General features: G+C 43.6%; 1 protein-coding gene across 5 annotated transcripts in view; it reads left to right on the top strand.

Annotated features, from left to right (window-relative positions):
• ARHGEF10 (Rho guanine nucleotide exchange factor 10) overlaps positions 1-17,222 on the top strand; it is a 165,225-nt gene that overhangs the window by 137,091 nt on the left and 10,912 nt on the right. For all 5 annotated transcript variants that reach the window (XM_083177365.1, XM_083177366.1, XM_083177361.1 and 2 more), the window contains 2 exons: positions 5,101-5,243; positions 11,178-11,352. In XM_083177365.1, the coding sequence (XP_083033491.1) occupies positions 5,101-5,243; positions 11,178-11,352 (318 nt within the window). The remainder of the gene's footprint in view (positions 1-5,100; positions 5,244-11,177; positions 11,353-17,222) is intronic.

Here is a 17,222-nt window from a genome sequence, read left to right as displayed (position 1 = left end):
ATTAGATTATGTTGGTTTTGCCTTAACACAAATTGGTGCTTTAAATCGAATGGATGCTTTGCCACAATCTCACAGCTGTCCGCAATGCTCATACGATTAGAATTGGGCATGTACTGTATTTATATGTATAAAGAAAATCTAAAATTCTTTATATTAACCCTGAGTGTCAAGTGAATTTGTCAAAATAGGTGTAGAAATTGGCAAGAAAACATTTTCGGTATCATCATGACCGGTCATGTTTACCTTTTATAGAAAATATCTTTTTTTACACAACATTTTTAACTTGAATTTTTATAACAAATGTGAGAGGCGGTTAAAATATAGAAAATAAATCATGACATTGTGTTTCTGTGAGCTTTGATCTACAGACAGAACATGTCATAATTTAGGAAACCTCTTGTGTAAAGTACAAGATATTTCACACAATATCCAGTACATTACATGCTGGTATATTCTATTATGATGGTTCATGTCATCATTTGCATTGTTAAAGTGTCATGTCATCACCTTCCTCCTCCAGATTGCATTATTGGAATTGTGCCAAGCAGGGCATTGATGTAGGCTGCCTGGCAGTCTTTTCCGACATTCTGATCTGTTTCCTAGGATGAGCTTATCTGGCTAAAAGGCACACAGAGCAGATTACTAGGAACTATTACACATACTATTAAAAGGCTGAGCTAAACTAACAATTGTTTTGTACAAGGCTCCATGGTGACACAATGTATATGAATACAACATTGCATTTCTAATGGTAGTGTTAGGAGAACCACTGTTTGTTTGCCAAAAAAGTAAAGGGCCAATGCATTTATTTTTCACTTAGTTTAATTATTTGCCACACACCAATATGTATCCATCCATACAGTGCTGATACTTTACAGTGCAAAGCACATCATTTTTTATCAAAGATAAAACGTGCAATTTGGAATTTCTGTGAATCTCTGAACCCCAACCCTTTCCCTGAGCCAAGGTGATGGAATGTGGGATTGCCGCATTTGCCTCTGAGTCACGGAGGTTAGATGGTGCATTGTTAGTGGACTCACATTATTTTGCCCTCTTGCCCCTGTCATTTTATGTGTTACTATGACATTACCCCTACACAGCACACTGTGTGAGCATTGTGTGAGCAGGACACTGACTATCTGCAGTCTCATTCTGCTGTATAATTGATATGAACACACACCTGATGCAAACCACATAACATAGCTTGTTTGTGTAGATGAAACCCACATTAAATACAAGAGACCTGTTATTATTTAAGGATCCAACTGCTTAGTGCTTTAATAGTTACTTGGTTCCTGGCACGGCGCCTGCGATTTTGATTGTATCCATCGGGTCCAAAAAAATTGCGTGCATCGCATGCAACCAAATCGCATGCGATGCGATCGATGCGATTTTTAAATCGGAACCAATGTAAAATGGTCCCTGAGACCCGATTTTACATTGAGCCCAATGTTAAATGCCCCCCAGACCCCAATTTTCATTGTATACCCACCCTGATGGGTCAAATGCCCCCCCATTGTTAACGCCACCCCACGATGAATGCCAACCCGAAGCGTGGCGAGCGCAGCGGTACGCGTCCTCCGACTTTTTCATACCCCCACTATCTACATCGGCGTGGAGTTGATTCTATATAGTGTGGCGAGCGCAGCGAGGGGACGCGCATTACTTCACAGGTATTACGTGTCCCCTCGCGGGGCTCGCTACACTCGCCACGCTTCGGGTGCGGTGGCTCGCTGTGCTCGCCACACTATATAAAATCAACTCCACGCTGACGTGGATAGTGGAGGTATGAAAAGGTCGGAGGACGTGTACCACCGCCCCTTGCGGGCTCGCTGCGCTCGCCACGCTTTGGGTTGGCGTTCTTCGTGGGGTGGCGTTAACAATGGGGGGGGGGGGGCATTTCACATGTAAAATACCCATAAGGGTGGGTATACAATGAAAAATCGGGTCCATTGGCCCATTTAACATTGTTCCCTATGTAAAATCGCGTCCATCGCATCGGTCGCATCGCATGCCTTAACTTAAGGCATGCGATGGACGCGATTTTTTAATTGTCGGGGAAAAGTGCTAAAAATAGCCCTGAAATCGCGTTGGTCGCGTCCATCGCATACCTTAAGTTAGGTTATGCGATCACCTGCGACGGGTGCCGTGCTAGGAAACAAGTACCCTTTAATATCTACATATCTGTGAAAACATAGACTATTTCCTGGCCAGAATACTTGGCAGTGCATGTATATAATCTATCTACATGGTTGCCTGTGTTTGTCACCTTACATTGGAGTATGGGGATACGGTCATTAGGTTGACAAACTTTGGGTCAACACCATTAGGTCAACCATGGGTCTAAGTTGACGGGTCATTAGGTCGACACAATCATCAGGTGGACAGTCAAAATGTCGACATGCTGTTATTTGAGCCAACGTGTGCTGACAGGCGGTATTTCATGCCCTACCATCCACTAGGGCATGGTGGGAGAATAAACTAGTGTGCCAAGCGTAGCAAGGCACCCTGCCCTCGCATGGCGAGCCATGCGAGGGGACGCGGTGCTACGTTTCAGTGTCCATGTCGACTGTGTCGACATTTGGGTCGAACTGTGAAAAACCCCATGTTGACCTTTTGACTGTTGATCTTGCCCATGTTAACCTAATGCTTGTGTCAACCTAGACCCATGTCGAACTTTCTGCATGTCGACCTAATGGTTTCGACCCAATGCTTGTCGACCAACATCTTGTACACCTAATGATCCATACCCAGAGTATGTATTACCATTAACAAATGGAAGGGAATGTCGATAGGAAATGTCATTACTTTCTTTTATATACTATTTGTTTGTTACATGTGCTTCCGGGGCTGTGAACACTGAGGCTGCTTTCAATGTACAGTATAATAGTTTACAGAGCTGCGTACTGTTTATTGCATAGACATATGGCACCAAGTGCTAACCACACTGACAACTGGTGCCACATTGTTTATAGCAGTAGTATAAGAACAATGTAATATGCAGTAATAAGCCATCTACTTCTGTCCCTGCTGCTATGAGAACAGCATTCTTATCCTCCCCTCTACACAGGCCACACATAACTTTACATATGTTCTCTTTTTACATTAACACATTCCACTAAACCCAGAGTAGCATTGCTTTGTGACTGGATCATACACCTTACAAAGCAGACCTGCATTCTGGCTGAACCGATATGCAATATGTAGCAGTCATCCGTGTGTTATCAGTGCCTATTTTCCTGTAGATTGTAGGATTGTGAGCAGGGCCCTCGTACCTCCTTTGTCTAACTGTTATTAGCCAGTCTTTAATTCTCATTCAATCCCAACTGTGCAACGGAATGTACTGATGCTACAGATGTGTCCTCGTAAATGTAACCTCAATACAAGATGTCTTTTTTCACTGAAAATACATCTCAATCGTAATGCAATGCGACTAGGACACACGAGAGATTGACTCTGTATACAGAACAGAACAGGACTTGTATTGGAAAATGCCACATCTGCTACATTGTAGCATTTCGCGTACAGATTCACAGGGTGGTATTTAGTTGTTATAGCATGCCTGATCTTCCATCTAAAGTGACAGGATCATGGGGCGATATTCAGTTGTTCTATTTATTTGCGCATATCGTGCTCATTATGGCCAGGTGTACCCAGGCATTCGCACATTTTCCCCACTGCCTTCCAGGGATAGCGAGCTGATATGCAAGTGTCATATATCAAATTAATCAGCTCAGTCCCTATGCGTCCTCATCCTGTTGGGTTGGGAATAGTTATTTTCTGAAAAGAAACCAGCAAAAAACCTCACGCAATATGGCATGCCAAGAGGTGCGGTTTGGTGTGATAGCAACAAAGATGTACGAGGACATATACTGTATGTCATCAATAAAAGTTAATAAAATACATTCTGATTTAATGTGTTTAAAGTAAATATGGTAGATTTAACAGTCAGTCATCAGGCTATTCAATCAACCATTTTTTTGTGCCCTAAAAAATATATTTGGGAAAAAACACATACTGTAGAATCCAAGACATTTTCACTGAGACTAGCAGTGCTTCTGGGCTAATGTAGGGTACACACCAGGGCGACCCGCTCACGATGCACATCGTGAGCGGGTCGTCAGTGTCTCGTCCGACCCGCTCACGGTGACGCGGGGGGGCACGACCCGCTCACGATGTGCACCGTGAGTGGGTCCGATCCGATGGCGACCCGCACCCGGCTGTATGGTCGTCATTGAGATCCTACCTGCAGCAGGTAGGATCTCAATAACGACCGACCGACCCGCGGGACCGCGCATCGGATCGGTATCGGTCCACACCAGGACAGAAAAGGGCCCAATCAGCACACAATCTACATCCAATTGGTCGGAATTGGATCTAGTTTGAGGGGATCGGGCCCTAGTCGTCCTGGTGTGTACCCAGCATTAATGTATAGCCTCGGGGGCATCAATAACCTGCATTATATTATCCTGGATAACTGAATTCCAGCTATGCTTCTTTGCAATAATCAAAGAAATATTATTATCTTGGCTTCCATAAATATGATAATTTAGCTATTAATTAGAATTTCTAATAATAATACCATTGATCTTTTATTTCCAAGCCAAGAGTAATTTTATAAAGGCAGTCATTAGCATAGTCACTGAAGAGTCCATAATGCTTCAAGGTGAAAATATTAAGGCAATGGATGGAGCAATAAATGGATATTAACCTGGACCTATTGTAGATGTAGGATATTTTGGTGCATAATCAGAGGCGTAACTCTGGGAGGCAATGGAGTCATCAACAGCCGGGCTCCTGCTGCCAAGGGGGCACCTGTCCTCCCCTGCAAGTTTAAATAATTTAATTGAAAGCCATTGATATCTCTTCCTTAACTGACTCCCCCTCCTAGCACACTCTTTATTTTAAACATAATATCCATAAAATACATACATACATACACAAATGCATACATATATTTTTATATAATGTGGTGTGTGTGTGTGTGTGTGTTTGTTTGGGGGGGGGGCAGCAATATATGTCTTGCTTCCAGTCAACTGGGACGAACTTACGCCACTGTGTATAATGATACATTTCTTGATGTTTTCTTTGCACATTTAGATGGCTCCTGGCACATAGATTCTCCAACGCTGATAAAATTAGGTGTTTTACCTGTTAGGAGTTTGTTAGTTATGGAAGGAACAATTTGGGCGGCCTCCGGAGGACAAATATTCATCATTGGAAAAGAAACTTACAGCATAGAGGTAAATGTCATTGGTGTATGTAGACTGTGCAACATGGATGAATACATACGTATATGTTACAAAACTTTGTTTAATTGAAAATACAGTATTAACCCTTTTGAGTGCAATGTGAATTTGTCAAAATTGGTGTGAACATTTCCAAGTAAATATTTTTATTCATCAAATTACCTGTATCAGGAAATTTACTAAGATGGGAGTTCTATTTCGCATGGGATGTTGCTATAGGCAACCAATCAGATACTCTATATTATCTTCAAGAAGGTGCCAAATAAATAAGAAGTATATTCTGATTGGTTGCCCATAGCAACATCCCACGTGAAATAGATCTCCCATCTTACAGAATGTCCCCCATAATGTTGACCTTATACAGGAAATACATTTTATTGTTTTTTTTTACACAACAATTTTTATTTGCATTTATCTAACAAACGTGAGTGACGTTGGTATTTTTAGCAGATATTTTGTGCATATTTCACAGAGATGTTGGCGCTCAAATGGTTAATATTCATCTCGTTAAGTTCATGTTAACATTTGGAGGAACATAATTAGCCTATTGTATATAGCTGGTTGTGGCATCTCTGATTATGAAAAGTGTACTCCTATAGACCTCCTGTGCTGTGCTTGAACATGTTACTAGAACATGTAAGGGCTTGGTCATCACATTTATAGACCATCATTCCCCTGATTATCTATCTACAGTTCCATGCTTATAAATAAATGTGGATCTCTGCCTGCATTCAGAGTCTGCTTATCTATGTGCACTGTCCCCACCATCCTGCTGGTGAAGGTAGATGTCCTCATTGTAGGTACAAATTTGTACCAGCCTATCCTTGGTACAAGATATCCTTCTTAAGGTGGACAGGTCTGTGTACACTTACCTCTGAATAGCCCACTATTCTGTCTACACCCAGTAGACATTTTTCCTCCAATGTCAACTTGCGGCCTGTCAATATCAACTACAAATGGGAGACACAACTGTAATTCAGATACGTGCACTGTGCCAATATTTATGGAGCTGAGCTATTATCTGTCTGTGCATGTTTGATGGTCACACTGTGCATGTTCTAAGGTACCTTAGCAATATCTTTGCAAAGTGACCATCAGTAGCCTTTTGGTTATGGGAGTGGTAGCAAAAGTAAAGCCATATCGTGCCAGAGTCTCAGTTGCTGTGAATATTCTGCCTGAACATAGGGTTACTCAGATGGTCAAATATCGGAGGATCTGCAACAACTGCAACCAATGCTATGTGTGCACTGTTGCTTGGATCTGCAAATCTGTGGGTGAGGTTCCCAATGCATGTCCAGGTGGCAAGCAGGATTAAAGCTGCGAGTGCATCAACATACATATCTGAATCAGGCCTTATGATCTTTATGACACTATTTGCTCTGGTTGTACAGGTACGCCCCAAATCATGGCAATTTGCTACAAACTGTGAGATCTGTATGTACTGTAGGTGTTACTGTGTGCAACTCTGAATTATGCTCAATTTGTGTAAGGCCATAAAGGTTTTACTTGGTATCTTCATTCTTTTGTTTCTGTCCTGTACGATCTTCATAAGGCAGCATTTTAAATCTGAAAATAACGGCTGGATAACGATTCCATGTGTCAGCTGAGAAGTTACTTGCTGCATTGCTTGGTTAGCCACCTTACTGAGAATCCTCTGCTGAAAAGCATTCTCACAGTATGCAGCTCTCCAAGTGGGAAACTGTATCCCTGCCAAGATCTTGTGAGATTAGCTGTACTTCTGCCTATACCAGCAGTGCCGCTCATTAGCATACTCTGGCTGCTAGCTTGAATCGGTATGCGGTCATTAGATAGTGTCTGGGTCAATCACTATTGGTCGACATGCATTGACTTGACATGCTCAAAAGGTCAACAAAAACGACATTGAAAAAGGTTTTTCGTGATTTTATTTTTACACTGGCCTGTTTATGTTGACTTATGTCCACAGAGACTGAAAGCCCCTGAAAACCCCATGTTGACATTTTGCTTGTGTTGACCGTTTGGACGTGTTGACCCAATGCATGTCGACGTTTTTCATGTGTCGGCCTTCTGCCTCTTGACCAATAGTGGTCGAATTATTGACTGTCGACCTTATGCTTGTCAGCCTTGCTTCAATCAACATTAGTCACATGCGCTGTGCATGGAAACCAGCTTAGATGGTAAAATATAAGGTAAGGCCATTGGAAAATGGAAAACATGGGTAAACTTAATTTCCATTGCACCTACATCAGACTGGTCTGCTATAAACAGAATGAATGCTTCATAGACACATATACAAAGCCATGTAGGGAGGGACATGCTGCTTTCAGCACCCAGGTATACGTCTTTCTGTCAACTCACCTTTGTGCAGGTTGCTCTAAGACATGGGTGTCAAACACAAGGCCCGCGGGCCAAATCCGGCCCGCCAGACCTCGTCATGTGGCCCGCGCGAGGAGATAGCACGCAGGGCAGCGTGTCCCAGCTCCTGTCTAGGCCACCTCCTCTCACCCACCCCACCGCGGCCGCCTTACCTGTTCCTCCACTGTCGGCGGCCATGTTCCTGTAGGCACATATGTATGCGGCTATAGAAACATGGCCGCCGGCCTCCACGGCTACGTGGAGGAGGGCCCGGCCGCCTGTTCCCTCTGATGCCCGGCAGTGACAGACACTGGGTGAGGACGTCATGACGATGACGCCGCCTGCCCATGTGTCTGTAGAGAAGTAGGAGCAGGCAGGGAAGCTGGACCGGGAGTCGGGGACAGTGTGGCCGCAGCAAGCAGTGAAGAAAAGCTGGAAGCCGCAGCAGCTGCAGGACAGACGGAGAAACAGTAAGTGAGGATGAGGATCACACTCACAGTAAAAAAAAATATATATCTGCTGTTTCCTGAGGTGTCAGCGTGTATAATAATAATAATGCCATGACACCACAGGCTGCTCCTCCTGTATAATCATTTATGTGTCATGGCATTCATTTTATATTATACAGGGGGAGCAGCCTGTGGTGTCATGGCATTATTATTATACAGGGTGACCTACAGATACAACCGGCCCTTTGAGGGCGACCAAACTGCTGATGCGGCCCCCGATGAATTTGAGTTTGACACCCCTGCTCTAAGAGGTGGAGGCCCTTGTACAGCCTCCCCTGTTCGGACCCCCTCCTCTGCCGGCCACAGCACCACCCAGCACAATAGAGTCTGAGCACTAGAGCATTTGCAGACCACTATAAAAATGATGTGACGCGCGTTTTTCTGGCAATTCTGGCAGCGCTTCTGCCTTCATTGCGGGACTCAGCAGGGTAAGTATTAAAAAATGGGTTCAGTGTGTGGTGTGGGCCCCCCTGGGACTCGGAAGCCTGTGTGCACTGTGCACATTGCACCCATTATAAATACGCCACTGCCTTTGTGCCATCTCTGCTGCTATAAACCAGCTCATCTTTTGAGTATTGTGCTTCCAAAGCCACAACCAAGGGTAGAGAAACAGCCAAGTCTACACAGAAAAGTATGTAAGGCTGGGTACACACCAACAATATCTGCACACTTTGCCGTTTCCGGGAAAACTGGCATATCATTAAATGTGTATGCGTGATTGTGTGCTCCCGCGGCTTGCATACAATCTTGTTTGCCTGCACTGCACAGTCCATCAAGCGATACCGTGTCGGAGGTGGACAGAAAGGCATATTGACATAACTTCATAATTCCAGCATGATGTACATTGTGAGAATTATACATAAAATGATATTACTGTGTCTTAGCCTTTATGTGTAGTAGAGCTACTGTATATGTTTCAAGATAGCTGAGACTCAGTATTATATCCTAATCCAATAATTACAGTATTAGTAGACATTAAAGCATATTATTTGCTTTAGAGTTTAGGCAGGAGCAATCCTGAACTAAGGGGGTGATTCTGGTTGACACACAAAAGTACAAAATTAGCAGCTTCATGTGTCATATATGCGCAGCCCACCCCCGCTCGCACGCCGAATATACCAGCATGCATGCGAATTTAGCATGCTTAGCATACACATCCATTAGCAGCCTTGCACGTGGGGACAAAATCCTTTGATGGTCGCCAACCTCTTTGGTGTCTTAGATCTGCCTTACCGGAGCGTGTTTGTGGGGACACTGGGCGTTCCCATGGGAACAGCCCCTCTTCGCTGCCCCACGCCCCCCCCCCCCCCCCGCACTGCTAGGTGTGAATGGGCTAGCTAATAAGCAATTTGCCACACCCGCTCGCACCAAGCGGCTGCACATGCGCATAAATGTTTATGTTCATGCGCGGTCACAACACACTGCTCCCCATGCGAATGCACAGGGAAGGGAATGGACCAGAATAAGGACCTATGTGTGAGGAGGAACACCTGCCAATATTAGGTTCCTTGCTACCTGTAATCTATCAGATCACACCAGTTAATGCTTTATTAATATGTAGCTCCTTTGTCTGTGATGTACCCCATCATTGGGACGCTCTTTATGTCAGTATTAGATAATAATAGTAGGTGTGCATAGAATGCTTCACATTTTTTTTAAAGGCAGAAAAGGAATTGATCCCATCGAATAGTGCTATTGTGCACTCTGTGTTATTTTATTTATTTATTTACAGTTTCTTACATAGCGCAGCAGATTCTGTTGCGCTTTACAATTGTAGACAGTGATAAAACAAACTGGGTAACAGGCAGACTTGGAGGTAGGAGGGCCCTGCTGCAAGCCTACAATCTATAGGGACATAGGAGGGAAACAGAAGGACAGGCACCAGTAATACTGTAGCATAGCAGTCCCACCAAGTTGCAGGTCCAGAAGGGAAGCTAAATAAGTGCCTCAGAGGGTTATGCGTGTGGTACTTAGGGGGTTATTTGGGTTCACTCTTTCTAACAAAATCCTTCTTAGATGGACAAAACCATGTGCACTGCAGGTGGGGCAGATGTTACTTGTGTAGATTGAAGTAAAACCCCACCCAAATCTAATTCTACGTGAGATCTATATTGCAGTGTAAAAATAAAGCAGTCAGTATTTTCCCTGCACAGAAACAAAATAACTCACCCAAATCTAATTCTATCTGCACATTTTACATGTGACCCCCTGCAGTGCACGTGGTTTTGTCCATCTAAGAAGGATTTTGTCAGAAAGAGTGAACCAAAATAACCCCCTTAATTATGATAGGATTGCCTGAAGAGGTGAGTTTTCAGGGAACACGAAAGTTTGGAGGCTAGTAGAGAGTCTTATTGTGCGTGGAAGGGCATTCCATTGGATGGGAGCAGCCTGATGAAAGTCCTGTAATAGTGAATGGGAGATAGTGATCCGTGCAGAAGAGAGGTGCAAATCAGAGCGGATCAGCAGATGATGAACGTCTTGCTAGGAAGATCAGCCTCGCAGCAGCGTTTAAAATGGATTGCAGTGGCGAGAGCCTGTTCTTGGGAAGACCAGTTAGGAGACTATTTCAATAATCAATGTGGGATATAATGAGTGCATGGATAAGAGATTTAGTAGTGTCTTGTCTGAGATAGGGTCGTATTTTGGATATGGATTTTAGATGCAGGTAACATGATTTGGAGACAGATTGAATGTGGGGAACAAAGGACAGGTCAGAGTCTAGGATGACCCCTAGGCAATGAGCTTGTGGGGTAGGGTAGACTGTCGAGTTGTCAACCGTTATGGAGATATCAGGATGGTAACTGTTCTTGGCCCGTGGGAATATAAGTAATTCCGTTTTGGAAATATTGAGTGGCGATGTGGCGAGATTATCAGCCAGATGTTGGGAAGGGCAGAACCAGGACTCATCAAACCAAAGCAGTGGAAAGATTCAAAATGAAATTTGAAAATGTGTATTTATGTGAATAATAATGCACTTAGTTTAACAGATCACTACACTTTGACTTTAAAACCATACTAGCTGTACCATACTGTAAATGCTTCTTCCTTTATACTGAAAGTCATTGTTTTTGCCTGGGATTCACAGCACCAATTTGAAGCTCACCAAGAAGAAGGCATGGTGATTTCCCATATGGCAGTGGCTGGGGTTGGCGTCTGGATTGCTTTTACGTCTGGCTCCACTTTACGTCTGTTTCACACCGAGACCTTTGAACATCTTCAAGATATTAACATAGCAACTCCAGTACACAACATGCTACCAGGTAAGTTAATTTAATTGGACTTTAGGGGTCAAATGTGTGGTTGTAAATTATGAACATACTGTATAACCTGTATTGTTACAACCCTTAAATAATACATTCTAACTGTCCCAATTTTGTCTTAACAATCACATTTTGCAGAAATTAGGATGAATCTGGGTGTTTCTTGTCACATAGGGTTGGGGTCTGGGTAGATCAGATGTGGTTCTTATTTCTTCTGTACTGTTTTAGTCAGTGATGATCAGTAATCACTAAATGGCCATATTGTTGAAGCTTAATAAATCTGTCCCATTGTGCTTCCCAGACATCAAATGGTACAACCAGTGCAAGGTGATATTGTCTATCGCATACAGTAGTTGCTCAGGGGTCATATCATTTTTAATAGCGACTCCCCTCTCTCAAATGTTGGTTCTTCCACTTGCACAGGTGACATAATGGGGGAGATGGGAAACCCGCAGTGCCCTCTCCCTATCTATGGAAAAATAATTTTCCCATTGTAGATTTTTTGGACAGTAGTTCACAAGCAATTGAAATACAGTAATAACAAATAAAGCTTGCTTTTTAGAAAAGTGTTAAGCCCCGTGCACACGGAACAATAGAGACACAGAATGCTTAGCACACATCGCAGTACACATGTGATGCACCCACAGTGCGTGCTGACAGAGCCGAATTTCCCATTAGGCACGTGAGGCACCGGCCTAGGGGCGGCACATGTTTGGGGGCGGCACTTGGATGCCTGTGATAGTACTGTCAGCCCAAAATGTACCAATAACTGCAAAATATCCACTGTACTGTACTATATTCCATCTTAAATAGAGTGTAAAGGGATAGGACATGCAGATACTGCCCCTATAAACTGTCCTACTTAGTAAACATTATTGTTGTGCCTAGGGGCGCCCTCATCCCTAAATCCGCCCCTGCGTGCTGAGCGATCTGGGACTGCACATCGCCATTGGTATAGAGTGTACACGGAGCGATCTAGTCGGATCGATTAGAAATGGGGCTTAAATTGCACAGTGTGTTTGCCCCATTACAATATGCTGAGCATAAAAAATCTGTATTTGTATTTACCTATGTAGAGAATATATATATGCAGTTTGCAGGATACAGAAAAAGAAAAACCTTTTTTATTTCAAATGTTGCTGTAGCCGCTACACCGGGAGCAGCAACAAACCACAATGGAAAGATAGGAGGAAGTTGGAAATCTCTCTCTGATATGTTTTCCACACACCTAATATGATAAGCAATTGTACAGGTGTACGAAAGGGCGAAAGGCTATCATCATATGCCACATGCACAATTTATTGTGTTCCTCCTGATTATCTGACTTTGGAAAAGAAAAATATTATGTAACCAAAGAGAAAAAATATTCTATTCCCCCGATGACAGCTGTAGGAACACATGAGACAAATAAGCAACACAATAGAGAACATGACATCAATTTTGCAAACATTTCCACAGGAATGGGACTCACTCCAAGCAATTACAGCATTATATCGATTTAATGTCCTTGTCCACAATGTTTACTTTTAGAACACTTGGACAAATGTTTATCGGTGACAAGTGAAGCAGGACAATATTTCTGAATGTTTTTTAAACCGCCCAGTGTGACGGGCATAAGCAACATTGCTAGAGGGGAAGGACGCTTCCAAAAGTTGGGCTGCAAAGCAAAGGAAAACTTGCTGCTATTAGCCTGCTTCAGACACTTTTTGATTGGGATCAGAAAATCATTGTTCATCAATGCCCGCCAATCTCTGCTTGTAAACAGTGGTTAAGATTGGTTCGGAGTATCTGGGAAACAGACGCCTAATGTATGGGGCCCTTAAAATGTTTCCTAAAAACTGATAGTTAATCAGTGACCAGTTGTTTGGCCAATAGTAGTTATACAGAACTACAAGTAGAGCACCATTAATCTGACACCCTCGGTTCCAGCAGTGTTCCGGATTATCTATGCTGTACCTTTGTCAAGTTTGCACCTGGTGTCCCCCCTCAAAACCCAACTTCCCCACGGACCCCCGCACCCGTTTTGTCCTCCACTGCTCTCTCCTGCAGTCAGTCTTCCCTCGCAACTCCTTCTGTCAGCCAGCAGTGCCACTTCTTGCCCCTGTGACACACGGCAGCAGGACTCCCAGTGTCAGCATCGCGCTTCTCATACCCGCAGCGCGACTTCCTCCCTCCCACTGCCCTCTAAACCCTACCAAATCCTACCAAATCCTATCTGCCGCCGGCACCTGATGTGTCCTGATTAAACCGGCAGGTGCCGGAAAATCAGAGTTGTACCTGTACTACGGTAGAGTGTGCACCGGTCACACTGTTAGGGCCTGGTTCAGACCTGTTCGCTCGGCTACACATATTCGCAGGCTGCTGAACAGATAAGCCCCCCCCCCCTGTCACGATTGCACCTGAATCTTCTCACTAGCATGCGTACGGATGGGTTCACATACACATCCGCTCGCATGTGGCTGCCCAGTACAGAAATCATTGGATGGTCACTCTAGACTAACTTTTATTGTAGCTGAAACAGACAGAATTCAGGGCGGGCGATGACATGTGACATCAGCCGCCAGCCCCAAGCAGGCATTGGACACGCCTGCGTTTGCTGATGTATACCCACTATTTCTGTGGGGGCACTCAACATTTTTGTGAGCACGCCTATAAAAATGCTGGGCGGTCTGCTGCATCCGCTCCCACCCCTCCCATCACAGGGAAGTGTTTCTTCCTGAAATGAGCGGGCCTGAATCGCCCCCATAGTCACACTCATATGCAGGAGGTAAAGCCTGTTGTGCTCTCCAGTTCCCCCCTACATCACAGAGAGCTGTGCGTCTGTTGTAACAAGGCCATGAAAGTGAGCTTAATTGTATCTATATTGTTATCTAATGTACATCCATGTTTTATGTAGCCAGGGAAAAACTATTTTTGTCATACTGCAATTTCAGCAAATGGCAATGAAGATAAATTGTATCTGCTGTTAAATATTTAATAAGGTAGTAATTTACTAGCATATATTAATGGGGATATTGGTAGTAAGTGAAGAGCCACGATGAGCAATATTTCTGCTGCTTCAATTTAGAATTAATGTTTTTTTTTGGAGTTCCTTATACTGTATGCTGTGATAATTAAATATCTATAATTTGTCCTGTTAGGTAAAAAGCTTTTCATCCGCCTTAAAAAGCTGCTCTGTACTGTGACTATGGCTGTGCTTGGGTGGCTGCCTCTGTCACACACTGTCCCAGAAAAATCTGTGTCAACAGTAGTAAATAAATGTATTCTCTGTAAATGGGCTGTGAAGCTGATGTAAGCTATCATAAAACAAAGCTAGCCATTGTTCACTTGCCAGTTCATTTTCTCAAATGTGTCTGAGCCGTGATGATTTTTTTAAGAACATTCTAATTATTGTTTAATAATAATTACAGTGATGGTTTGTACATACGGTGAGATTCCCTTGCTATTCGACTAAAGATTCGAGTGCTATACAATCTATATAGTCATTGCTGCCCTATCTATCTGGGTTTCGATTTGTGCTGTCACGGGAGCGCGCATTCGAGATTGCAAGGTAAAAAACCTGTGCGATCTGCATACGATCTGCATGCGATTTTGACTATATAGTCAAAATCTCATGCTGGATTTTACCGTGTGTACACAGCATAAGTCAAATGGTGTGTACACACGGGTACAATCAGCATGAGATTTTGACTATATAGTCAAAATCGCATCGGGATCGCATGAAGATCGTACAGGTTTTTTTACCTTGCGATCCCGATGCGCGCTCCCGTGACAGCACAAATTGAAACCCAGATAGACAGGACAGCAATGACTATATAGTGCAAATCGAATGTAGATAGCATGAATTGTATGTAAATAGTACAGAGATAGCAAAGATTGCATAGCACTCAAATCTTAACTCGAATAGCAAGGTAATCTCACCGTGTGTACACACCATGCAGTTCGATATTGGTACAAGGGACTAGGATTTAAAATTCATAAACAACCAAACTAAAACAAAGCAAAAAATGGTCATTCTGTAGGTTGTGGTATGACTTGCCAATGGTCGGAATCCTGACAGTCAGTATACTGACATTGGGAATTCTGTCCACCATTACTGGACGGGGGGGAGTTACCTGGGGGTTGTGGACCCCCATGAGGGAGAATAGTGCATGTTGGTCGAGATCTCACTGTCGGGCAGTTGAACAGTCAGAATTTCTGCATTGCTATACTGACTGTCGGGATCCCGACTGTCAACAAGTCATACGGCACCCGTGTAGGGCCGCCTCATTGCTACTCAACCAGATAAAAAGTGATTCTCTTGCCCTGGGTGGTCTTCTGCAGAGATACACTGCAGAAGGATAGATTAATCATCAGTGCCCCTGACACATGCACAGCTGTGCCCATTGGGTGGAAAGGTTGGGGCATCAATTATTAGTGGGTATGGGGGAGGAATAAAATAAAGTAAAATTGTGGGGAGGTTATAATAATAATATTAATAATAAAAAACATTAGCCACAGTGTAGAAGGAGGGATTCTATAAATGTGGATATATATTTTTTATTACTACTAAGGGTATGTAGGTAGCACTATTATGATTAAAGAATAGTGGGGAGTCTATTGCCAATAGGCATTGGGGATTTATTTAATAAAACATCACATATATATATATATATATATATATATATATATATACAGCTCCAAGTCTGCCGGCACTCGATGTGAATTAGCATGTACAGCGGGCCCCGGTGCCCAATAGTAGAAAATAATACAAAGTCCAAAATCAATGGCACTCCGGAGGCAGGTATAAGCAAAAAGAAAAGCGTGTATTAAGAAACAAGCTTTCGGGGTTTGATCCCCTTCATCAGGATACACTACAGCAAAAGACACACAGCACATAACATACATAAATACCTGACCGCAGGTCTCACCTCACCGCGCCGTCCAATGCCTGGGCGCACGCACCTCTCGCCGGAAGACGGGGCTTGATGACGTCATCTGACCACGTCTCAGCTACGACGCCGTTGCTGAGCAACAGGCGACGCTTGCGTTCCAGCGCAGTCCACGACGCCATCCTCCTCACTTCCTGGTAGCGCTATGAACCCTGCAGGAATGGCGAAGAAGGGAAAAAAACGGATTAATATACAGACAATGGCAAAACAAAAGCAAAACATAAAATAACTAATACAAACATCAATAAGGGGTGGGGCACAGGGGAAGCAGAGAGAAATCATAATAATAAATATATACAAGAAACCTCAGCAGCAAACAGAAACAGGAACATATCATTAGAGTTTCAGGTAACCGCATTCCAGCTAATCTTATCGTTTAACCCATGCGGGGAAATAGTATTAAGGCGAAAAATCCAACGCGACTCGGTGATAAGCAGGCGTTTTGCCCTATCACCGCCACGTAATGAATCTTTAATCTGATCGATAATAAAGTATTTAAGTGAGGACAATGGGTGTCCAGCACTTTTAAAATGGCGTGCCACAGGTTGGTCCACCGATCTGCCAGCTAGTGACAGATCTATGGCCGACCTGTGTAACCCCATTCTGACACGGAAGGATTGGGTGGTCTGGCCCACATAATAAAGGCCACAAGGGCACGTTAAAATGTATACCACATACTCTGACCTGCAGTTTAACACATGACGGATGTCATAGTGTTTGTCCAAGTGTGGATGCTTAAATGTCTTGCACGGCACAAGATGTCTGCAAGTAGTACAATTGTAGCAGCTATAGCAGCCAGGAGGTTTAAAATAAACATTTGTGGGCCTTGGGGCATTTAAGCCCGTGATGTCTGCTCTCACCAGACGATCACGCAAATTACGGCCTCTCCTAAAGGCTGCTAATGGTCGTACAGTTTTAAGCGCTGGGAGGTCAGGGTCA

This window comes from Crinia signifera, chromosome 3, assembly GCF_055691185.1.
Source record: "Crinia signifera chromosome 3, ASM5569118v1, whole genome shotgun sequence".
NCBI lineage: Eukaryota > Metazoa > Chordata > Amphibia > Anura > Myobatrachidae > Crinia > Crinia signifera.
The sequence above is the reverse complement of the archived record's forward strand: the minus strand, read 5'-3'. Positions and strand labels throughout refer to the sequence as shown.